Here is a 26,863-nt window from a genome sequence, read left to right on the forward strand (position 1 = left end):
ATATTCTGCAAACAAAGTCATGGAATTAAAGGCGAAACCACTGAAGAGACATTTCAGGAGCAGTGTTTTCTGTAGGATCTTCTGTTAGTGCAGACTTTGACCATTTCAGCTTTTAAGCTCTTTAACATGCATGAGAACATATATATAACAAGGAAGGAAAGAAAAAAACCCTAAAAGGTACAAAGTGTACAAGTACATGATGCTGCTGTACAGTTGGATTGAAGCAGTTGTTTGCTGCAGATACTTGATCAAAATATGAGAGGATAGGTTTTCATGTAATGATTCCATGATTTCTTTCCCAGTTGAAGGAATGACATGCGATCAGTTTGCCAAGAGCACTTTGCTGGGGGCAATTTCCAGTTTAGGAGGATGCAACTACAGGCAATGAGAGAGGCAGAGGACAGGACATCCCAGGACCCTTTTTTCAGCATACCATTAATTACTGTTTTTCTTTGTTTTTTCTTTTATTTTTTCCCCAAAAGTGAGACTTGGCTCCAATGCCAGTGCAGCAATGTCCCCACTGCATCAGTCAGTCAGTCATCACTCAGTATGTAAGTTGCAAGTCTTGCAGTTAAACAGGAGAATGTTGTTAATTTCCCCAAAGACTGGCGTTACACAGGCTAGCTGAGTAGTGACAGCAATAATCCCTTTCACTATTACCACACAGCGACAGCATGCAAAAAATGCTGCAGTACATTTGGTTGTATTAATTGCATTTATTGATTGCAGTTTTAACACAATGCAGCAATTGATTGAATACACAATTAGTGTTACACATACTGGTTTTGCCATTTAGACGGTATTAGTTCCAGTAACTCTACACACCCAGAACAATGGGGAAGACTTAGAGGTAAAATGGATGAGGTTGGTCAGTGCGCTTACTCAGCAGATCCACCTGAAGACTTCCTGACATATAATGATGCTCAGCTTTCATCCCACAGAGAGAGAAAGACGGGAAAAGGGTTAGCAAACCCATTTGTCTACGTCCAAAGTTAAAGCACTGAGGCAGCACTCCTCTCCAGACTGTGCAATTAACCTGCTCTAGAGGCTGGGTTAGGGTTAGGGACCATTCAGCCCTGCAGCTTCTGAGACCCGGTCGTCTGTTTGGACTTAATTCATGTTTGGCAGTCGATAGCAGCAGTGTTATTTATGAGTATGTTAGTCTTAGATTTGTTTGCAGAAAAGATGGGTTGATGCTTATATAAACAGTTGACATTTACCCATGTTTACCCTATAGCTGCAAAGTTCATTAACTGATGCAGAAGCAGTAGAAAAAGCTCCATATGCTGAACTGTATTGTGTCCTTTCTTTATGTTAAATTCATGCTAATTTATTGAGAATTTGCAGAGTGCCGCTTTCCAACTTTGCACATTATTGTTGATGTTTCATTTTATAATTACTTTCTTGGCTGATCACAGCACTTCCACATCACCTCTTCAGTAACAATGAGCTTCCCACAGAGCCTGACGAATGCGCTGTTATGTGGATGGCTTTAGTTATAAATGCTTATCATTACAGGGTAAGACTCAGCTCTTGTCTTTGTCTCTCTCTCTCTGTGTGTGCGTGTATGTGTGTGTGTGTGCGTGTGTAGGCCATGTGCCAGAGTGTTGATCACTTCTTTCATTCACTCATTCATTAAGCCCGCTCATCTGCCTCAAGTGACTTCGAATCTGCACACAGAGGATGTGGACAACAACCAAACAGCCTCTGAGGGCCTATTGAGAAAACTGTAGATGATTCAGGGCAATAAGCACCACATCCTGTTAGCTGCGATTATAAGAATTATAATGACATACATGTAAATGTATTCATTATGTGTAATTTCCATTTTTCTGTGTGAGGGTGGTAGTTTCTGCCAAAGACTAAAGAATTACTATTTTCAGAAATGGCTAATTCAGTTCAGTTTGCGAGTCTAAAAGCACTGCTTTGTTATCCTCCCCACTCCTCCCTTGTTTTTTCTCTCAAGTCTTTTTCTATCTCTCCCTGTTTTCTTGCCAAATTAGTGTGTTGTGCCTAACATACAAGAATTGGACTGGGAGCAAGCTGCTACTTGGCTTGTATTTTGTGTTTGTTGTCTGTGTACGATCACAGCATTTATATTTTAAAGGTTGCGTATTGTTACTAGAGCAGCACTTTTGCCTGTCACTTCTGGCCTACATTTGACTGACATACTGTACGCTACTGTACTACACAATGGCGTTGTATTTCAACAGTCTCACATTCACGCTCTTAAGCACGCACACACACACAAACACATAGTGCCTATGTGTCAGCTGGCAGTTTGCCAAGGCCATAGTCATAAGGCAGTGACAGTGGATGACAGCAGTAAGATTAAAGGGTGTGGGAGTTGTGAGTATGGCCGGAAGACTGGCAGGTCCATAAATTTCCCATGCAGGGATGCCCCTAATGCTTCATAGCACCATATCATCACACAGCCCCATCATAGAGGATTGAGCTGGTACAATGAGATTTGGATGTGACTGTGTGTCTGAAGGAGAATGCAAAGTGATGTGTAAAGGATAGCAGAAAAGCTCTCACATACTGTGTATTACAAACTGGATATATGATTTTTCTGTGTTCTGTAGCCAACACTTTATATTAAGGTCCTTGTACTGTAATGAGCGTCACTTAATAGGTGCAAAGCGTTGTCTAAAGTGCTGTCTAAATGTGTGTTTCGTTCTCTATATATTTTTTTTATTCACATTTAATCAACCTTGATCACACATAGCCCCCAGTCTGGATGGAGGACCTGCGAAAAGCATAGTTATTTTAATTAGGGTATAATAAAGGATTTATTAACCTTAACAAGGCATCATTCTCACTTTTGATGTGTTAGCTGAAAAACACATAGGTAACTGCTAATAGTGACATAAGTAGGTATGCATTGATCTTAATAAAGCAGCAAAGAAAATCTTAGTAAGCTTAAGTTTAACAATGACATAATAGTTAAGGCAGTTAAACCCAATACATCTGTTTGTAATGCTGTAATAAATAATTTTAAGAAACATTTATAAACATTTAAGCTGAAAGCAAGTTTCTTGTAAGTGCTTAGTCATTTAATCTAACAATAATTATTGTTAAAACTCATATAGTTGTATTAACACAAATTAATGTTAATTAACATGTTATAACGACTTGTAAGAGCCTTATTACCTAAACTAACACCTGTTACAAGGACTAAAGTAAGTGTTACCCAATTATTTTGTTCCAGTCTGTGCCAAAACGATGACTACATTAATTGATTGGTGCATTGATGACAAAATGAATTCATTTGTCATGCAAAATGTAATTTGGTGACTTTGTTCTATAACAATGTGAAGTGCAGCAATTTGAGAGTGTCAGCTTGGGTTCATGGGACTTGTTATGGCCATTTTATGACTTGACCATTAATCAGTTCATCTAAAAGATAACCATCAGATGAATCAATAATAACAGTAATAATTATGTGCAGCCCCAGATCCATTGATGTTTTAAAATCAGTAGTCATGTCTGAGTGGAGCGTCTTAGTCTGTCTTTATACTCCAGATACTGAGCTTATTTGTAGAAAATTACAACTGTAGGAGGATTCACTAAATGCAGAATAGATTGACATTTGTAGCGGCTTTTTGGGATTTGCGTTTCAAACATGGTTAAAGAAAGCACATTTTGTTTGTTAAATCTCCACATGTGCTGCTATCTACGCAGACAGGCACGCACACACACTGACACAGATACTCTTAAACAGACACACACGCAGCCGTATAAACCAAACCTCACAGTCGCATACATAAATGTTGCAGTCTAGAGTAGCTACGCGGGATTCTCACCCACTGACACAGTCCCCCCATTTCCACAGCAACACACAAACACACTTGGGCAAAAACATATACCGGAAAACACACAAACACACACCCACACACACACACTGACGCAGAGCGATAAACAGCTGGAGGGCCTTCTGTAATTAAACCTGTACTGCTGTTTGTAAGCTGTCAATGCATGTATGTGGGCAGAAACACACTCATTCACACACGCGCACACACGCGCACACACACATTTAGGCACATTTTTGTTGCATTTACATTTCATGCATTCTTTATCTGAAAGCTGAGAAAATTTCAGACTGTGGTGTCGAAACGAGTGGTGCCTATCTGACTCGATTACACCGTAAATACATCTCCAGGTGTATTATCACGCTGTCAAAGCAATTTATCTTTTAACTGTTTGAACATTCAAACTTAATGCAACAACACAGAACCAAGATAAACTGGTAGATTTTAGATTAGATCACTCTAATCTTATGTGTTTTGTTGTTTTCTCACACATGTGTAATATATGTTCAGACTACACTTGCTTTTGTTTACACTTTGGATAATGTGTATGTTGTTTATATTTACAGTGTCTCTTTCTGTGTGTTGCTTTAGGCAAAGTGTGTGTGTGTGTGTGTGTGTGTGTGTGTGTGTGTGTGTGTGTGTGTGTGTGTGTGTGCATATTTGTCTGTCCCCAGTGAGGTATGCTCTCAGCTCTGAGTGGGCGTTTCACAGACAGCCAAGAGACCAGCGGGGAAATTTCCCATCAGCCAGTGCAGTGTGCAGTGCAGGTTAACCACTGAAGGCTCTGAAATCCATAGTTGTGGCACAACACAGCCTTCTCTCTCTCTCTCGCTCACTCTTTCTCCCAGTCTCTCTCTCTTTCCCTCACCCTTTCCATCCCACTCTCTCACTCTCTGTCTCCCCAGATGAATCGGAGCAGAGATGAAAAGCTTTCAGGAATGCTGGCAGACAGGCAGTGCTTTACAGTAATCTAACCTGGGGAAGATGAAAGCCAGCTGGGAAGCTGGGAATAGAGTGCAGGGGGAGAAGGTGCGAGGAAGAGGAGGACAGGATAGAGTTTTGGGAAAGAAAGGAGCAGAGGGGCTCAATGGGGCGAGAAAGAGAGTAAATGAGTGGGTGAGAGAAGGATTGTGGAGAAAGGGGACGCGGGGTAACAAGAGATGGATATTTTGTAAAGAATCCTGAGGGGATTGATGACAAAATGGGTAAAATGCTCGGAGGAGAGAAATGGGATAGATTAAGGATGAGGGAAGGAGGAAAGAGCAAAACTTACTTGGAAGTGGGATCAGATTAGAAAGGAGAATTTAAGTAGCATGTCAGTGCAAGTGGATGCATGAAGGTGCTGCACCAACAAGGGGTGATAATGGTGGGAACAAAGGACAAATGTAGTTTAAGGAGCCAGAAAAGTCCCATTTGAGGAGGAAAGTTGGATCCGTTGAGTGGTCATTCATAGGACTTACACCCGAGCAACAAGAGTCCTGTGTAAAGCTCATAGTCTATGGTTATTTTCAAACAACAAATATGTGCTGGATTAGTTATTAATCAGGATATTATCATATGTGTATTATTGACACAACATCAATATGTTATTGTTATATATCATGGTTAATATTGGTATATTAGATTAGATTTATTTTAATAAAAGTTACATTTTAAAGAAACTACTTTTTACTCAGTCGAAATTTACACCTTTGATTTTTTACTTTTAATTCAATTTCAGGATTTAAGTTTAATACTTTGGTTCTTCTTCTGTCATGTTTGATAGTAATGCGGACAGTGACAGACACGGGGAAAAGAAAGTGAAAAACTAAGGTCGGGATTAAATAGAAACAAAGCATGAAAACTGGCTGCTACATTTGGCGTTGTAATTACTGTAAGTCAGTTTCATTTGGAGAGGATGACACATAGTGTAATTGTAGCTGTCATACAGATGACAGCAGCCCAACACAAACCTGTGGAGTTTAAATTTCAGATCCTCTTCAGTGGAACAAACTCAATTGCAACACCGCTCACTGAACACTGAAGTAGCATCAAGTGTACCGCCGTTGTCACTCGAAATGGCTTTGGCAGGTGGAAGGGGGAGCTTCCTTTGTGTGTGCGTGTTTGTGTGCGTGCTCTTTGAATCATAATGTAGGTGGAGCGGGCCTGTCGCTGCTGTGACAAATCCCACCTCATGCACCTTGTACTTCCTGCACCGAATGAGAGAGGCGCAACACAGCAAAACGCTTCCCCACCTAATTGAAATTTTGAGGTATAAGAGGATTTCTGCACAACGTGAGCTGACAGGCTCCATTCACCAAATATCCTCTTAGACTCCTCTCCCCCTCTCTCTCTGTCTCTCCCCGAGAAAGAATTAACTTTTATCAGTCTTCAAGTTTTAGCGCAGCTTACACCCATCTCTATCTGAACGTTCTGCAGGTGATCTGTCTCACTTCCTCTGCCTCTTCCTCCCTATGTCATTCAGGCTCACTCTGCACTGACAGGGACACTTGGTTTTTCTGTTTGCTCTTCATACTTCTCATATGTCACGCAGCAAAAGGGCTGAATAGGTAGAGAAGAAATGAATGTAGATAATAAGATGAGATCGGAGGACGGAGAGGAGGTGGTTAAGAAAGTGCAGAGGAGACGAGGCAGAGTGGGAGTTAGAGAATGATGGAGGTTATTAGATGCCCTCAGACTGTCATATCAGCAAAGTCAAATTCACCACACATACTTTAACTGAACTGTCTGAACAGAGAGATACAGAACAATATTCCAGTTATGAGTCCGTGCTTTGACACATTAGGATTAATATCAGCCCAGAATTGGATTTTATGCAGTGTCTGACTGTGTGAATGTTCATTTTGTTTTACACCACCGTGGATGATATGTTTATTTCCATGTTTTGAGTCCGTGTAATTACACAGAGTAACTACACACACATTGAAACATAGTAGTAAAGGTATTGATTGTATTCAAACATGCTTGCACGCTCCTTTTATTTGTTCCCTCATCTTTGTGATTAGATAACCAGCCATCCTGAAACAACACGCTCATTTATTTATGGGGTGAAGTTATTTGACTCCCACTGTGAAGCCTCCATTATCATGCACAATACAATGCTTTTGTGCTACGGCGTAATGCATGGGCGTGAAACTCTAATGTGCTCCCTTGATAAAGAAGCGCTAATTTTAGAAAAGCCTCCCGTGGAGTCAGTAAAAGGACGGCTTATACTTGTGATGTCTCCATTGGTAGAAGAGAGGGAATGAGTTTGAAAATCATGCAGAGACCAAGATTTTAGTGTTGAGTTCATGACCAGGCTGGGAATCATTTTCTTCACTCCTTTAATTCTTATATAAGCAAAATGGATGGAATACATTATTTGGCTTATATTACAAAACTTGAAGAAATTGCCACCTACGTTGTAATAAGTGTCACCAAGACTAATGCATCATCGTGATTTTTTTCTGGCAAGCCCTGTTGCCTTATAAAGGTTTAAGTAGGGCCATAGCCTAACGATACAATTCCAGTGTGTCAGACATAATTCAGGATGAGGTATTGCACCACATTCAGGGAGACGTAGAAATGAACTTGTGTCGTGATTAATGTGTTTGCCTCTGGTGGATGTTTGAAAGTGAGAATAAGACGGGACGAGAAGAGAAAAGGAAATAGAAGTGACTTAAGGGAGCTGGCCTAATTCTCTTGGGTACGTGCTGTATTTCTGTCCTTCTTTCTGGTCCAATCACCTTCCTGCTCCTACGGCGGATGTCCGCTGCAAAAATTAGCAGAAACGACATGGGTACAACTGATATACTGGCATTTTTGTGTGCAGTGGTTGAGTCATAAAATTACAGAATATTGCATAGAGTAGATAGTACCAGCAATCACTTATGTGTTGAATGACAATTGAATAATAAGCTACTTTCTTGTGAGTTTTTAATGTTTGTTGAGGGTAAATATGATACTTTTATTTCATTTATTTTTATTCCCTTACCTGGTAGCTAACGGTCAGAACCTAAACAAGCTAGCAGCTGTAACCTTTTCTTTTGCTGAGATTTAGCCATTTTATTGTTAGGGTTTGCCTCCCCATGCGCAAAACAAGTTCCCCTGATGCTATTTTGCAATAGCACTGTTGCTGCATCCTGGGCTTATCCCCACCCAAGACATGTGTGATTGGTTGAAAGAAATACAACCAAACCAAATCATTTTTTCCCCTACCCGCCTTATTCCTAGCCCCAATGATACCTTGCGCGAAGTATGGGCACGACATCCGGTGCATCCTGTCACTCAGCTGGAACTGGCATTTTCCATGGTAACAGGGCGCTAGTCCTCTTTCTTAAAACGACTAGTATGGTGTCTTATTTATTCAGGAAGATATAGGTTAGCATGAAGTGAATACTATTAAACCTAGTATTGTCATCACTTAGATCACTTAGCCAACGCTTCTAAAGCCTTTAAAGTACCACCAGTACATTATTTATTGTCTTAATATTATAATACTTTCTTACTTGTGCTAGTTCTGACGAGCGCTGGTAGTATCCACACATAATCATTTTCCGAGTAACCTCCCCAGGAAACCTATGGATGCCAGAATGAGAACTGGTGCAGCCAGACTTTTCTCCAGCGCTGACACAGTGCTGTTGAAATAGGTCTGAGTATGACAGACTAGTGATGTGGCAAAAATAGCACCAATAATGTCTGTTCACGCACGGCTCCTGTAGCTGGTGGACATTGAAACCATTACACCAGCCAGTTCTGTAGGTGTTCTGACACTCACAGCCCTCATGGAATGCATCCAGACCATTTTCAGTGGACGTTGGCCTTTAGTCTTCCTGCGCTCTCTCAGTCTCACCATCTTCCCTCCAATGATTGCCATTGCTATCGCACATGCCTGGAGGGTTTACTGCAGTGTTATTCCTCGCTCTCCTTGTCCTCCTCACTCTCCTTGTTTTTCATTTTCTAGCTTTCTGCCTGTCTCTTTGTCTCCCTCTCTCTGTCCCCTGCTATGCCAGCAATGCAATTTTTCACTTCAGTGGGGAAACAGGTATAATAGAGCTAGTGCGCCAGTCTGTTTAATAAAGGAATAAAGGCAAAGAGGAGAGATGAGGAGAAAAAAAGGAAGCGCCCTTGGGGCTGGAAACAAGGGAATATACACACATACTGCATGTACACATACACACTTGCACAGACAATAAGGAGGGAACACAGAAATCCACACACCTGCTTATCTCTGAGGAATTGGTTGTGAGGTGCTTCCCTATTTAATTAGAAACTTTGGTAGGTAGCTCATAAATCACCACAACATAAAACTGAAGGGTAGGCAATGAATGCTCCCCGTATACACGCTGGTGCACACACACAGAGACACAAACACACACAAATCTGCGCAAGTCCAAAAAGGAAAGCTGAGGCCATTGGTAATTCATGAATTCATGAGTATGTGTGATCCTAGGCTTCAGTCAGTGATCCATAGATTTAATATGTGTGCTCGTGTGTGTGTGTGTGTGTGTGTGTACCACTCTGTACCAAATCTAGTCCCTCTGTTCCATAGAGGCTGACACCAGTAGAATCATATACCACAACTTGCAGGAAGATTTTTAAATAAAACAGCTTTTTAAGACGTATCTTAATCTTGAAATCATGTTACTGAACGCTGTGATTACACTTGAGCAGAGACACAGGGCAGATAGCAGTGAGAAACACAGCACAGGGGTGCAGAAAGGTCACTGGGATTGAGTGTGCACAGGGCTGTGCACGTGTAGACCCTTGTGCATGCGTATTAAAGCTTGAACTTGGGGCATGGTGTGTGCGTTTGTGTGTGTGCTTGTGTCTCCAGAGTTATTCTGATGGCAATGTGTGGTAACGGGATCCAGGGTGATGTCTGCTCTCAGACAGCGTCTGGCTCTCAACTCCCCATCTATTATTCACACACCTGGACACACACTTGCAGACACACACACACAAACACACACACACACACACATACATACACACAGTGCCTTCTCCTCTAATGTCTTCACTACACTTCTTTTCCACATTTGTGGCTGCACATTTAAAGTTCAGGTTTGTTGACATTTTCTTGTTGCTTTCTTTGTGCACGTATGAGTGCGTATCGTGTATCTTTTTGTGTATTTATGTATGTGTCCTTATCTGCCAGGAAACCAATCACACCCTTGAAGTCAATGAACTGCTCTGTTTGCCCTGGTAAACAAGCCGAAAATTAGTATTGACCAGAGAGAAGAGGACAGACTGATAAGCAGTAAAGGAAAGCGATAGATAACCACTAAAACAAAGCATAGTCTGGAAAAAAGGGGACAGAAGAGTTCTCAAAGTCATCCCTTCACCTTGGCTAAAGTTGATCTGAGCCTGTCAGTAGGTCACTATCAGACCTAGACATCTCCACCACTGTTTTTTTCAACAGGCTGCTGATTGACATTTATAGAAGTAGAATGGTCTGATCAAGAAAAGGCTGTTGAGTTTGCAGTTAAGATGAGAGAATGAAACCCTCTTATGGTATTGTGAAACACAAGCTTACATAGGGATGGATAAAGGTCACAGTGGGGGTGTTTGTGAGATGATCCTGTGAATGTTGATCAAAGCCGTCACCAGACCATTATGTTTAGAGTTCCTATGTATCTGAAGTTCCTGGGTAGAGCTAGATACCTGCTCTATGTATGGCTGATCTAAGGGTTTTTCTGACATTGGTATTTCTGTATGTGTGTTCAATTAATCATGACCTTACATGTAGGTTATCTTAGATCAGTGATTCTTTGTCTCCTTGGCTCAAAAAACAAACAGATCCTCTACTCATCATCCTAAACGGTCGGATAAGTTGGTGAATGACAGGAGGCCGGATGCGGTCAACTAATTAAGTACCATTAAGTATAGTTATGTGACACACTGGAAGAATGAGCATCTTTGTCCATCCATTGCTGCATGTATACATGTGGGTCTTGTAGATTTTTCAGTCTTCAGCCTGGACCTAACCAACTTCCTAAACAAGTTTCCATGCACATATGCTCTCAACGCTTTGGGCAGAGATTTTGGCTGCAAAGTTCCTCTATCCAAAGGCTGCATGCCAGTCATTGTGGGAGGAATGGAGGGAGGAATATGAGGGAACAGAGTTGTGATAAACATGAAGATGGATAAACAGCGACTCCAATTTGTGATCACTAAAGCAGGAAACACAAGTATATTCATATTTAAAGTGATAACATTGATTAGTTTATGCTAATCACGTAGCACACTTTCACAATAAATGGAATCTATTTCATTGCAATAGAGTGTTAGAGGTAGATATTTCTTTGCATCTTTTCCTCCTCAACCTTCTCTTTTTCCTCTTCTCGCTGCTATCCTAACATCAAAGCTAGCCGCCTCTTGCTCTGCCATATGTCCAGCTTCCTGGGCACTGTAATTCTCACAGGTGCGGACACCTGCCTAAGACCTTTCCCGGTGTTGTCAAGTACACACATGCACACAAGCGCGCACACACACACACACACACACACACACACACACACAAAAAACAGAACCCCCCTGAGTATAAGCTCAACATGATTATACTCAGGGGGCTGTCTTTATACTATTGAACCAGCTGGAACAGTTTGCCCGCCGCACTCCTCCAAATGAATGGCATCCGTAGCTCTGAGTTTGTGCACTGCTGTGTCGCTTGAAAGGCCAAGTCTTGATTCGACACAATAGGCTGATTTGGTGCCCTCACTACTCCGGGGAGCATGTTGACTTCATTAATGGCTCCCAAAGCCTTTTAGCTCTCACACAGTGGCCTCTGGTCACAAAATATAATGGGGTGCACGCCGGTCTGTAGCACTGCCACCGGGTTGCACCAGTAATAGAGACACAGGTGGTGATGTGCGCTCAAATTATGCCGTTGCCTCCGTAGGGTCCTTGAGGCCCAGCCAGTAGCTGCAGCAGCAGTGTGGTGGAAACAGCAGTTCTTATCACTGCAGCATAACGGGGTAAGAAAGGAAAAACAGTAGAGGAAATAATTGGTTTGAAAGAGAAATGTGCGTATGGGTTTTTCTCAGCTAGGCCAGGCATCTGTCTGCACTAAATGAGGTCTGTCAGGAGATCTCTACCTGTCGCATCTAACACCCTGCTGCGACTCTACAGTGAGACAGTGAAAGAGGAATTGGATTGGAAAAGGCGCAGGGGAAGTAGGGACAAGGAATAGAGGGGTTGTGTAGAGAGAGATGAGCTGTGACATCTTCTCTGCACCTTAAATGCGATGGAATTATGCATTTTGTGAGGAAAAATGGCAAAGTTGAAATATCGATGGACAAAGAAATGATACAAGACCGTGAGAAAAAGAATAAAGAGTGTTGCTGTTGTTGGGATAAGTAATAGGGAAGGGACAATTGTCCAGACTTGGCAAGGCTTGTTGCTCTTGGCTGGGCACATTTGTGTGTATTTTGTCTTATTGACTTGGTGGAAGAGCATTTCCTGTCCACAATCACATACTGTAGATTACAACATCAAGTAGCAGGCCATTTTCACATACTATTTGGAAACGGTGGGTACATTCAAGAACCATATAAATGGCAGACTGTGCAGGGAGCAATGAAGAAAAAAAAATCCATCAAGTCTACAAGGTTTTTTATTTCCGCTCACATCCGATTGTGGGGAAAAAAGTAAAAATGTGTAAGTACAATGAAAAGATAATAAATGGAAGACAACATACAGAACACACTGTAATTGCAGCTGATAAATAAAGTTTGCAACAAACATACCGAGTAAGAGGAAGTGAATTTTGAAAAGAAGGAATAAATTCAGCGAAACTGAGTGAGTTAGAAGTCAAGCGGTCACAAATGTTCTCAAGATTGAACTGGCCATAAGCCTGCAGGTATTTTAGTCCACCTCATGACTTACAGATTGAGACAGAACCTGAGAAAGAGATAGAGGGAGAGAGAGAGGGGGAAAAGAGCAAAAGCAATAGCAGAGGAGGGAAATGAGTAACAAAAGCTGAGCTGTGAGCCCCCTGCCTGGTCACAGTGCTCTAAGGCAGCTCAGCAGTAGAGGGAATGATAGCAGGGAGACCTGTCACTCACCCTTTGAAGCCGTAGGGGAGATTCAGGGAGGAGAGGAGAGCGCGGGGGGAGAAATGAGTTAGGGAGCCTCCAGACACTTGTCCCCTTTCACGTCCAACACCATCATCCCTCACAATAACATTCTTGTCCTTCTCTTTGCCTCTCCTAGCTTTTTCTGTCTGTCTCTCAGCAGGGGGATAAGGTTAGATTAGTAGGCCGCATGGACCTGCAGGCTAACAGGTACCACACCTTTAATGCCACAACGGTCAGTCAGTGAGCCAGGGGTCCCCCTGCGGCTCTGTCTGCTTTAGTGTCAGATCACAGATGTGAGGTGGTGAAGTAGCACCAATAGAAACAAACATAAGTGCACCTGTTCACTCACAAAACTTAAAATTGATTTTTGCTTTTCCTGTGCCTTGCTGTATTTCTTTAACTGTCCTCTTTAGTTACTTCTGCTGCTATGACACAGTCACACTCAGACCACCCAGTAAAACCCCTATTGTCCCAGCCATACCACTTTTATCTCACTGAACCGAGTTGAGAGACTTTTCTTTTAACCTCCAGTTTCAAACAACCTCGCCAAAATAAAACATCTGCAGAGGATTAACCTTAATAAAACCAAACCCAACAGGAGGGCCATTATAGAGGTCAATACTGTGCATAGTTTTGACACTGCCAACGCACGTCTCTGTAGTTACTTCCCTGCTAACAATGACATTTCCCTGATTTGCACCCACAAAGCGTCTTCCCTCACAACGCAGGCATCCGGGGAAATGCATTAATTAAAATCCTGCTGTGTAGCAGATATGCCGAATCGCAAACATAAAACAGAGAATGGTGAATTAAAGCACAGAATGAGTTCAGTTCCACACTGTGGGTTTTTTTTTGCCCACTCATCTTCCTATAGAGAAAGGAGTGGAGCCGGAAGGAAAGAAGGAAGGAAGGAAAGAAAGAAGGGGGGATTTTTTTAAAGTGTCTTTAATGAGGTGAATGAATATTTTGCTTCCATAAAGGAAAGTAGTAAAAAATTGAGTTGATGTCACACCTTTCGATAACTGCAAGATGTCTCCATTATAGCTCATCATAAAATATAAAATACTATGCCAAGAGACATTGTACATGAACAAGTACCATGGCATTACTCATTCATGTGTCACCTGCAGTACCACATGTATTTAGTGCCTTCTTCTCCGGCCAGTCTTCCTCTCAGACAGAATAAAAAACATCTCTCCTCCTTTGATTGTCCCTAATAACTCTTGGCGATGAATAGCGGATCATACGCAGTTCTCTGCTCCAGCAATGCTACACAACCAGCCTGGCATCCCATATTAGAGTGCCACATCCTCGTTAATACCCTGAGATTAATGTCAAATCATCCACACTCCCCCACCAGTCTTGCACCAGTCCATCTCGCCTCAAGCTATATATTGAGGCATTGAATGTGGAAGAAGAAGGTTCATCCTGGCATTGATTGACACTGAGAGATGGATCTAGTCCGCCTCCTAGCCCCCTTCCCTTATGTTATTCTCTCCACTCCCCCTCTTTTTCTCTCTGTCTCCCATATGTTTCAGGGAGCTGGACAGATTTGGGCAATCAGACAGCCACTATTGTATTGCTGTCGGTATGAATAGAATGCGTGGAGAGACACATTGCCATTATATAGTGACGATACGTTGTTTCTTTTCTTCGTGTTTCTTTCACAGTGAATGTTCATCTCAGTTGTCTCTGTCCGTCTGGCTGTCTCTCTTTCCGGGCTCTTATTTCTTGTCCTGCCTTGCCTGGTTGAATGCCTAACACTCTGCTGTGGTTTGACAAAGAGGGTCGAAACCTGAGCTAAGTGTGGCAGGTCGGGTTACACTGGCATTTGGCATGTGGCTATGCTGTTGCCGCTTCAAAATGTTTCTGATTGATATCTTGAACAGGGTCGGGACCCAAGGGCTTAAAGAGGAGCCCCCAGGGAGACCTCTGTGTGCACGATTTGCTTGTTCTCTGACTGTCATGCCACTAAAAGATGCTATCAGTTTGTTGAAATTCACAAATCAAAGTATCATTATCATTACGGTGATAGTAGTAACCACTCTTTGAATGTCCAGAATGAGCTACAGATTTTTAGCAAAGTTGACATTACGACTGAACAGGAATTCTTGAAGATTTCTTTTTAACATTGCTCCGGTTTTTGTAGTTCTGGCCATCAATTAAATTGGTTGTACCTATTTAACCTACAATTTCATGCTGAGATTGGGGAATGTGACCCTGTTAGTATCCAAATGAGAAAAGCAACAGGTTGGCAACAGTTTAACCCAGATATCTTTCCCATATAATTGTTAATCAAAGTGCAACTTCCTGTTATGGTGGGGAGTTAGACAGACGCTTTCTGTAAGTCTCTGACTCGCACATAAAATACTTCATCTGTAAGTCGTCATTTGCAGTTAAAACAAGGAAAACAAACCAAAACCACGGAATGGAAAAATAACAAGAAATTATTGATACCGAAAACTTGAACTGACTGAAATGGTCTGTCTAATGCTAAACCACCAGTAAAAATGCGCTGACCTGGCTGCATCAAGTTTGCTGCTAGCTAACAAACACAAAAATGTAAAGTAAAGTGAATGCAAATGCTTTTTTAAAACGTAATGTAATGCACAGCTACAGTGAATACGGTAGATTAAATAGTTAACATTACTTACCACGATTCCGGATCTTTGTGTTAAACACCATAAATAAACTGCACGACCCGAATGTCACACCACTTTCTAAGTAAATTTTGGAACAATGCTAAGTTCATGACCCTTCTAGGCTGCAGAAATGCTGGCACTGATGCTGGGTTTGCCCATGCACGTGTCAGGGATTTGGTGGAATTCCTCACACGAGTGTTACGGTAATTTAAGTTTCCCAGCATGCTGTGTGACTTTGGATGACATTCTGCTCCATCCCACTCTGCTCACTGTGGTCGCATGGTCCATGTCAGACCAATAGTGATACTATAGTCAGCAGCTTATTCTGGCTTCCACTGGCAGCATGTTGGTCATGGTGTGTGTTCCAGCCATGCCGTGTTAGTGTGTGTGCCATGCTTAACAGACTGCAACTCTGTGTGACTAACCTTCCTTTTGCCACCCCAAAATCCATGCCATAGCAGGCAAGGACACAATCCTCCAATCGCTCTTGCTATCCCAACTCAAGACCACACACGTAGTTCCTCCCCTTCAGTTATTGTATGTTTTAGGAAGCACACTTTCAATAAGTTGTTTCTCCAGAGGGGCAGGAGGGGGTTGTTCTGTGTATTTCCTGCACTTAGCCACAACTGTCATCTCCCTTACCACTGCTGCAGCAGTTTTTTTTATGTCTCCTGAGGATTGACTAGACTTCTTCATCTCACCACTTGATGTAAAGTAGTTTCTACATAATAGCACATCTAAAATCAATACAAGTGCTCAGATGTGTAAGCAGGAGTACTGAATTTCAAAGGGCAATTTTCACTGGAGGAAGATTCCATAGGGGCAACAACGTTATTGACACAGGATACATGAGGTGTCTACTCGAATCTACCGATGACAAAACAAGCAATCCATGTTTTGACTGTGTAATAACTTGATAATAGAATATTTTTTCTCGCAGTTATTTTATTTCTTTAAAACAGCATATGTAAAATAAGTTAGAAGACTCCTGCATTACATTTGCACCTGCTTCAAAATGGATTCCACGCAGAGTCAGAGGAAGTGCGGTAGTTTCCATGTGTTTTTGTGGAGCACAGTGCCAGCACGAGGAATCTGAGAGAGGGTACTCCTGTGGTTTTCACACCGGAATGGCTTCCCTGTCTGTATCACACCTTCTGCTAGCTGTTAGCCCCATGGAGAGAGGGAGATAGTCACTTTGGGCACATTATTTTTCATTGACAGATTCAGAGCAGAAATACCATCTGCACATGGGGTTGCATTTGTTATGCTCTGTACTGTAACACCGGACCTGTTTTAGAAATACACGTACAGTTGGCTGTTTTTTCTGATATATCACCACTGCCCTCACATTCTGTTAAGTCTTAAGTCTGAAATGCTTTAAAAAGACATTTTTGTGTTTGTGTGACAGTAAATATCACGGATAAAGGTGCATTTGCGCTGCAGAATCTTTCCAGAGTCAGTGGTAGTGTTAATGTAGTTATCTCTCACATCCACTAGGGGGATACAGTTCATGTCCAAAATGGTCATTTTAAGGAGAAGTAGGATTTTCTCTGTATAATCTCCGGTATGGCATTGATTTCCCCCACACATGTACTTATCCTGACACATTTTGCAGGGCTGAGAAAGTGTGCTCTATGAGTCAAAAGTGCCAGTCCCCCCCTCCCTCCCGAGTATCACTCATTACCATATGAGTAGCTGCAGCCAGACAGCCTGTGTGTGCGTGAGTGTGTGTGTGTGTGTCTGTGAGTGTGAGCGTGTGAAAGAAAAAGAGAGAGTGAAATGCCAATGTTTCTATACACGCAAATGCTTGTGTGAACACACTTGTTTGTATGTGTGCATTTATGTGTGGGCCCAATGTATCTCTCACCTTCCCACTACTCTGAGGCAAAATTAAGACTGTCTGGCAGTGAATGTCTATTGTGTAGTGCTAATGTGATAGCAGAGATTAGCATTGTAATCCATTTAGCATAGAGCAGCTAATCCACTTTATTACTGTTGAAAAGGAATCAGATAATATTGGCTAGCACCACTGTAGCTGCCTTAATGATTTTAGGCTGATGGAGAAATTACTTTAAGACATATTAATAATTACTGTTGCTGACAATGAAACCCGGATTAGTCGTTTCATAAAAAACATAATTATTAGCTTTGGCTTTTCATCAAGGGAATTGATTTATTGGTTGTGTTCAGTCGGCGCTGTGTGGGCTTTTTGTTTTCAGATAGAGTGTCTTCTTGTAGTAACAAAAATCATGCCCTAGATGTTCTTTTATAAAAATATATATATATATGTATATATATATATATATATATTGCAGTATTGTTCCTTCAAAGCACGCCGTATGATATCAGGGGAGATGAAGTCTGCTCTGACTGTAGTTTTAAAACCTACAAGCCCAGGGTGACCCTGCTGTGTTGATGGAAAAAAAAAACAGTGTAAGATTGCTATTAAATGTGTTATATGTGCTAATTATTGCACAAATAAGTCTTTGATTTCTCGTTTTCTCCCTTACGTGTTCCCCTCCAGTCCCTGTGTGACTCATTCAGCCAGTGTTGCATGCTTGCGGACATGCTGTGCACTCCCTGGTGGCTCATTTGTTTTTGTTGGTGGTCAGATTGAGGGATAATATACAGGAGCTTCCCCTGGAAGCCCCTCTGCTCCCTGGTGAGTGTGGATCTGTCCCAACACAATAAAACTCTATATTCAGCCATTGCCATTGACTGTCTGACCTTTAACTCTGCTCAGCAATCAGCTCCACACTCCCATACACATTGTTGCATATGTGCACATACACACACATGCTGTGTACTGTCCGCATATGCACGGCGCAGCAAATTAACTCACCCGATCAGGCAGATTAGATAACCCCACCTGCTGAATCTGGCCCCGGCTTGCGTGGAAGTTTCTTTCTTCCTACCTGCCTCTCTTCTTTCCCTCTCTCCCATTCGCCTTCTGTTCTTTTCTTTGCAACTGACCCGAGTGCTTACAATGGTTCCCAGTGAAAGTGTGTGCGGCTTTGATGCACAGAGCTCAAGGTCCTTTGAGATCAAGATCGCTACACAAGCCAAGCAGGAGGCAGAGCGAGAGGGGAAGAATGACTGAGAAACAAAAGAGAGCAGGGTGAAATCAGGGTGAAAGATGGTGCCTGTTTAAAGAAATGTCATGTTGTGAAACTGGATATCAGTAGAAGCAGCAGGAGCAGGGCAGGACGTAAACTGTACCCTGTGTACTTAGGTTTCTCTCTTTACTGTACAATAGTTGATTGTCAAAGCAAAGTCAAAGAGAAGTTCCATTTGGCTGTCCAGCAGAAGAGTTGGTTTCTGTTATAATGTAGAGTAAAGTTAAGGGCTGGAGCGACTGACATTAAGTTTAAAGAATGTGCATATTGTGCTTCTGGAACTGGTACCAGTGCTTTATGATGATGATGAGGGGAGCGATACAGAGAGGATTGTTGTCCTCTGCACATATTAGTGTACCTTTATGTTTCATGGTGCACTAAAAGCTATTTCTCTTTATTCTTTTTATGTTACTATTTGATCTTTTCTAAAATAAGATCCACCTCAATAATTTCCTTTTCTTTACAAAGACCAGTTCTGTTTTCAGTTGGTAATAAGGGTTCAGTCTACCTACTTAGAACAGTACAGGCTTCTCGACCTTAAATAAGACTCTTGCTTAAGGCGGGCCAGCACAGAGGTATTTTTAATGATATGCTACCAGAGAGTATGTTGTCATCAGCGTATTATAATTAATCATGAAGTGACTTACCTGTCTGCACGACCATCTGCTTCCTGTCCAATTATCTCCCGTTTGTGCCCGTTACCTGTGAACCCTTAAGTGCTGAAGTGCGCAAACAACTACCAAGAGTCATCACAACTTTAACAAGACCTGCTTCACACCTGTCTGCAAGCCCACACTGATCTGCGTGTGTGTGTGCGTGTATTCTACCGGGTGCTGAAAGTTGCTTGGGTAGGTAGGTGTCAGAACTGTGTGTTAGTGGGAAAATTACAGCCAGAGGACCAGATTTAGAAAGGATCATTTGGAACACATCCTGTGCGTGTGCCGGTGTGTGTGACGATGTAAGCAGATGTTCGGGCACAACCCAGAACACTTCCATCACACCACCAAGTGTGTGTGGGGCCAATTTCTTGCACTTTCTGCTGAGTAAACACACCTAGGGGCCCACAGACCACACCTCTTGCCCAGATGCCTAATTACCGTAATCACTTTTGAATGGCTGTAACTGCAATACAGAAAGATGAGCTTCTCAGATACAGCACTGAGAGGCACGATGCATGGGAAAATCCCCAGGCAGTATGCAGTAGATAGGCAATTTTGTCAATAATAATGTTTGAAAGTACCTTTTTATGATACCTTGATTCCTAATTGTACACACTGTTGCCACCTTTGTTCCATTTCCAAGTCTTTCCTTGAGGAAGGCAACATTTCTCATTATGTGTCCTTTTTTAGTTTTTTAACTCATTTTATTTTAATTGCTGGCTTTTCTGTACTCTCCCCACCTCTTGAATAATATTGTCAACATAGTGAACTTGATGTTTGGTGAATTCAAAAACCCAAACACTTAATGAAAATGTCACTGACTCTGACCAAGGCACCTGATCCTCTCCATATTAGATGTGAATTGTTACAGCTGCATCTAAGACATGGAAGAAGTTGTTTTACATTTCTAGTTGTATTTTGCTATGCCTATTAAAGGTGTAATATGTAAATATTAGTATTAGTATTTGACTGGAGTATTGATTCATGGTCACTAATTCTTACATATTGCACCTAAAGTTAAAATAATAACATTGGTATTTGAGTTTTAATATATAAAACTTTCTATTCAGTCGGCACTGATTCAATAAATCTGACAGAATCAGCCCAACTCCTAAAACTTTTTTTTTGATTATTTCCTTCATGTTCAGTTTAGAAATGTTTCTCTTTAATCTCATTGTTGTACCACCTGAGAGGCAACATGAGCGCTACAGCCAGTAGAAATATTATGCATATATGAAATATATTAATCCTTAATGTGCTTTTGTGTTTTTCCAGATCCGGGTAGACGGCTCCTCTCGAGCTGAGCAGTATGAGACGGTGCAGGCGGTGGAGAATGGACCCATCCTCAGAGACATGGCCTTCTCTTCTGACCACCACTACCTCTATGTCATGTCTGAGACCCAGGTCAGACACACACACAGCCACACAGAAAAACACAAAAACACACACATCAAAAGTCTACCCCCTGCTGACTCAATATCATAACCACTGGCATTTATCATTTTGTTATGTCACAGTGTAGAATGACCTTTGGTGTAGCATGGAGGATTTCATTACAGCCTGGCTGGAGGAGAGAAAAGGATTAGATGGACTGTTGGATGCTATGAGCGTGTATTTCTACAGAAACAGACTGTGAGGGGAGAGCTGGAATGAATAAATGTGTTGAATTATTGGGAGAGAGGAGAGTGGTCTCCGTCCACTTGTGCGTGCGTGTTGGTGTGTGTCTTTGTGCATACAGATTCACACACACACGCACACTACCTCTCTTAGTACCTTTGATGACATGGAATGTAGAGCGAAATAGCAGCACTCTGTGTAATGGACACAGAGAGACTGTGAACACCTCTATCAGAGGCAAAAGCTCGCAAAAGGAGCACCATGGAAACTCCATAGCGCACATGCCGTGCTCACATAAATGCACACACACACACGCATGACTCACTATGTTAGGTGTTCACTTTCTTTTTATATTACACACAAAAAGACACAAGCATTTACCTAGATTATTCCATATACATGGACCCTAGGTACCAATTTATATTTATTTCCTTGGTGGGGGAATAATGAGTTATGTGTATGTCGATCTCGGAACCCATTGACTATTGGTCTGATGACGATTTAGCCTCAGGAGGCAACTGCAATATTTTCGGGAAAACTTCCAGCGTATTCAGCAGTTACAGTATCTAAATATAACAGATAATCCACCAAGACTTCCTCCTCTTTTCGCTGCTCATTGCTTACAGTGTTTGTAGTAGAGCTAAAATGATGAGTCAATTAATAAATTAGTCGATAGGAGGAAAATTAATTGCTAATTGATTTAATAATTTGGGTCATCTCACAAGCAAAGAATTTCTAGCATTTGCTGGTTCCAGCTTGGAAGGATGTGATGCTTTTCTTTGTCATTTGTGATAGTAAATGAAGAGTCTTTGGGTTTGGCCTCATGGTTGGACAAAAGAAAAATTTGAAGGCGTCATTTTAGCTTTGGGAATTCGCAATGAGCATTTTTCAGATGTTTTGTCATTTTCTAGAATAAAGGATTTATTGTGAAAATAACCAGTATACAAATCAATAATAAAAATAATCTTAAATTGCAGCCTTACCAATTACCACCTTGATACATGAGAATGGTTGGCATACGACATGTCAGCTAATCAATATCTGCAAATGAATAGATAAATAAATAAATACATGAATAAAAATTGGTTCTGAGACAGCATTTCAGTTAATGCGTACCACCTCTGTTGCTCCTCACAGGGACTGTTTAGCTGCATACAACCTACAGTAAGTCCATCAAACATGATTGGTCAATACTACTTGGACTACAAACCGACTACAAGACAGAAACACATACCAAACATAAAGTGTTAAACCTCCAGTTCCTTCTTAAAAATTGAAATGGACCACTATAAAATTATTTGATCCATTTGTTGTCCTCTAAGAGAAATCAATCCAAGTGAGTCTGGATCCCCGAAGTTAATTCATCACAGAAACCATAAACACACAGGCATCTTACCATTTATTGCAAGCATGATCTTTTCATCACACACTGTTAAAGGGCCGGTAATGAAATCACTCAAAGATGGCTTCATCAATCAGAGAACCCATGGTGGATCTTCCTCTTTTCAGTTCAGTGTGGCCCCATTTATTGTTCGTTATTAATGTGGCTGTTTATAAAATAGCAAAAGCTCGGAAGTTCAGATAATATGCATATCATTCCCTCTCTCCCGCCTCTTTATCTCCTGCCACCCGTAATCACAAAAGGCCACTGGTGTTTTGTTGGCAACGATAGCCTAGTTACCCCTGTATATTGTCTGCAGCTTCCAGAGGATTATAGACCTCTTTGGCACCATGAAAGTGTCAGTTTTTTCTAATGTGTAGTGCAATTTGTTTGTGTGTGTGTGTGTGTGCGTGTTTGTAATTGCGTGTACATTTTAAGTGCCCAGATTATCCCGATAACATTTTAAATATCAGCCAGGCAATGAGTTGAAGGTGCCCTTTCAGATGCAGCTCTCATTGCCTCTCCTGAGGTCTCAGTCACTCCATCTGCAGAGAGAATGGGAATGGAAGGAAGGGAGCGACACAAGTTCGCAGAATGATGACATTTAGGATGCTGTTTTCTCATCACATCCAATTAGTCTTTAGTACAAATCTGTTCGCAAGCATTTTGAGATTTTTTTTCTTTTTCTCTTTTGGATTACAGTGCATGTAATGGGGCTTACAGATGATATTACAGAATAACAAATTAATTGTTAGGAATACTTAATTTAAATTTTTTCCCCATTCTGTTGGATTTCTGAATGTCGCGCTATTATCCAGTTACAAATTTAGCATTTTTAATTTGCATGCCAATTAGCTGACAAAAGTGAGTTTTGTTCGCCAATAGTTGTCCCGTGTGTGTGTGTGTGTGTGTGTGTGTGTGTGTGTGTGTGTGTGTGTGTGTGCGTGTGTGTGTGTTTAAAGCCTTCGAAGTAATTAGTCAATTAGCCTAGTTAGAGGACTGACCTCCACTAACTGTTTAGGAGGAACATCTGGGAATTACCATACACACAAATATTGAGAGCAAACACAAACACACACTCCTCTACTGCTGAAGGGTGTATAGACTAAAAGCATGTTGTTGTTTTTTTACTGGTTAAAACATTTCTACTAGATTTACGAAGTTATTACCAATAAATGATAATTTCTTTAATTGGGCCAATGCTGATATGAGTTTGAAACGACTTCACTGCCAATTGAGGCAGCTGAAAACCACTGCTTCATCATCACCAGTACCTGTCCTGATTTACTGTGAAACACGAATCTGTTTCCAAGTGTCTGCAATCACTGGAGATGGGCACAAATTGCTCCATCTCAAAGGTAGAGAAGAACGCATAGCAACAATATTTTGGTATAATAGGTAACACACATGCACATTCCCGAGTCCCAGTGGCGGTAAACACTATGAAAGCAGCAGAGCTGGTCGATAGCAGAGATCTACCTGCTGTTTCTGGTCCTTGGGACCCAGACGCTCAGAGAGAGTGTGATAGATGGGACAGGGGAGAAATACAGAAAGAGAAAAATCAAGAGTAGGGGGGCCCACAACAGGAGGCTGAGAAGAGTGTTGGTCGATACAGCTCCTTCCCTGCTGCTCTTAGCCTAGAAACCCTGCCCTTCAGACTGATGATGCTACGCCAGGGGTGGACCAAGAGACAGACCTCCTCTGGATCCTGGCTGGTGTGAGAGTCCAGCAAGGCACTGCAAGGAAAAGAGGGTCAGGAGAAGGACAGAGGCAGAGTTTAACTAAGGATGTAGTCATGCAGAATAATGCAGATTGCAGAAATTTGTGATGTGTTGAGCATTTCATTTCGGTGTTTGTTTGTTTGCTGATAGGTAATTTTGCATGCTTTCATACCTCGTATAATTGTACTACATACGAACGCTGCAGGCAGAGGCTTTGAGGCTCTGCTAAAGGCGAAGGTGAACTACATGTTGAGAGTATTGGGACTTTAGAAATCATGTGCAACTGTGATTAGTCAGCTCGAGCTGCCTTTATTTCTGATCCCAGCAGTTGGTAACAAAGACAACTTGGAGAAAGTTGAGAAAAGGCTCTTAACATTTTCATTAACGCTGAACAAATGCAAACCTTGTCCATACTGCAATCATTGCTGTCGATCAGAAAAGTGAATTAAAGAAAGTGATTACTCGGGCTAAATAACGATTGCCAGGCTCGATAAATTTTTCTTCGGTCGTTGGACATTTTTTTGTGTGTGATTTAACTACCCTTTTTCAGATCAAACCATGGACTGAATTAGTGCAGTCCAATGCAGAATATCTTAAACCTGCATTTGTTCTAATGGCCAACAGAGGGCAACTCCACTGGTTTCTAAAATAAGTAGTGATTGTATGTAAGCTTATGAGAAAATGACCCTTCTTCTCACTTGATTTATTACCTCCGTAAACAGTTTTGAGTTTATGGTCTCAATCGTCCTCTCCAATACAGCGTGTTATCCATCTTGTACATTATGGTCCCATGACGATAAGGCAGGGTAGGTTTTAAAGCGTGGCTTCCTTGTGATTTACAAGTAGCTCATATGGTGTGTGCTTGGGTTCTCGGTCATATCCAATATGGATTTCCTACTCAGCTCCATCCTGTTGTCCAAATATGGTTATTTCTGGTTCCATAAAAACCTAGATGGCAACGGCTGTAATGCCTAACTTGAAGCTTCAAACTGTGTACCACAAACCACTGACGTCATGGTGGGTTTACACTTGGTCCGAACTAGTATTGTCACTTTCCATCAAAACAAAAAAGAATGCAAACATGATTACTTTTGGTCTTAAAGGACTCAAACACAGTCTGATAATGCTCAGCTGTTTAAATTATGTTTATAAAATGCATTACAATGCAGCTGGACCACTGCTACACCTTGACAGAGAAGTATATCTCCTGCTTCAGGGAGGGGCGTCATGCTGAGAGTCACACTGTACCCTGCTTGTCTGTGTCACATTATACACTCATTAGGAGAAGAAAGCTGGCCAAACACATCCACGCATTCCCATGCATTATCCTCTACTGCAAAAAAAAAAAAAAAGCTCTTCACATCCCAGTCATTGTATTTTTCTCATCCTTCATTTAATTTCTCTTCCATTCTTTCGATCTCTTTTTTGCTTCATCCTGTGACTGTGTCCTCTTTGTTAGGTTTGTTTTTCTTTCAGGATTATAGATTTTTGCCTCTACAACCCCTATTCATTTCTAAGGGGATTTGTAAAGCGAATGAGGATTTCGCCTTTTTGTGTTCTTTTCTCCTCTCTCTTCATCTCCTTTTTCTCCATCTTTATTCCATTTCTAACCCGCTCTCGCTACCCATTGTCATTTTTAACCCGTGCCATCCCCCAATCCTCCATTCCTGCTTTCACCAGTCCCTACTAGCAGAGTAATCTGTCATTCCTACTCTCTCATTAATCCAGTGATTGGCTGTCCTCTAATTGGATCCTTCTCTCTCTCATACACACACTTGCTCCAACACAGACACACACACAGACGAGTCATCTTATTAGTGGGTTAAATAGATGTTCTGGTATAAAGAGGACAGTCAGATTATAGAATGGGCTATGATTATGGATGTTGGGGTTGGTGTTTGAGTGACGGGGGCAGGTCAATCCCACTGTTAATATGAGCTGGTGCTGTGTTCCAATAGTGTGTTACTATCCAGTTAACACTGGTTCATCTGTCAGCCACAATGAGGACATGTGAGTGGAATGAATGAGGTGGTGTCAGCAGAGGTGGGGGCATTATTTCACCGTTAGTTCAGCATGTAAATTAATGGTACAAATCACACACTTACATAGTGTTAAGTTTTAACAGGTGCTACAGATATATTGTAGAAGGGGAAAACACACCTCCATGAAGTGATCAACAGTGGAACGGAAGTTAGCACAAGATTATTGCACAAGGTAGAAAATATGCATACAACTATTAAGTAGCATTACTACTTTATTGTATGATGGAATCGCCACCGATCAGCCACAAAATTAACAGGACAAACAGTTGAATTCAATAACTTTGATCAGGGTAAGGTTTGGGTTGCAATGCATGTTCTGATGGGAAACCTTTGGAAACCTTTGGTCTCAACATCCACGTGGATTCCACATGACACGCACCACCCACCCAAACATTGTTGCAGAACAAGTATACCCCCCCAGTAGCAACAAAACTCATTACCATGATGGATGCCAGAACAAGTTGCCTGTTTGGTGCACAATCCTACACCCTTTAACATGACTGTCCATGTAGTTAAATAGAATATAAACAACTTCTGTTTTGGACCCAATCATGGGAAAGTAATTTGAACGAATATGATTTTGATTGCAGAGTACACTACCCAGCGGCTGGCTGTGCTGAGACTTGACATGCGTTCCAGGGCATTTGGGAGCAGTTCAAGCAGTTTTTGTCGTGTCCTAGTCATTTAATCCAGCCTCCAATGTTCCCATAGCCATCCACTACCCTCAAGCATCCCAACAAAACACATGAACTCATCCTGCCAGTAACCGTTCCGTCAGTCAGTGGTTAGTTGTATCGAGTATATCCCTACAGTACAT

General features: G+C 41.7%; 1 protein-coding gene across 2 annotated transcripts in view; it reads left to right on the forward strand.

The window, feature by feature from the left end:
• plxna4 (plexin A4) overlaps positions 1-26,863 on the forward strand; it is a 238,656-nt gene that overhangs the window by 117,031 nt on the left and 94,762 nt on the right. For both annotated transcript variants that reach the window (XM_084345362.1, XM_084345361.1), the window contains exon 4: positions 20,561-20,689. In XM_084345362.1, coding sequence (XP_084201488.1) covers positions 20,561-20,689 — 129 coding nt within the window. The remainder of the gene's footprint in view (positions 1-20,560; positions 20,690-26,863) is intronic.

This window comes from Pagrus pagrus (assembly GCF_965226575.1).
Source record: "Pagrus pagrus genome assembly, chromosome: 23".
NCBI lineage: Eukaryota > Metazoa > Chordata > Actinopteri > Spariformes > Sparidae > Pagrus > Pagrus pagrus.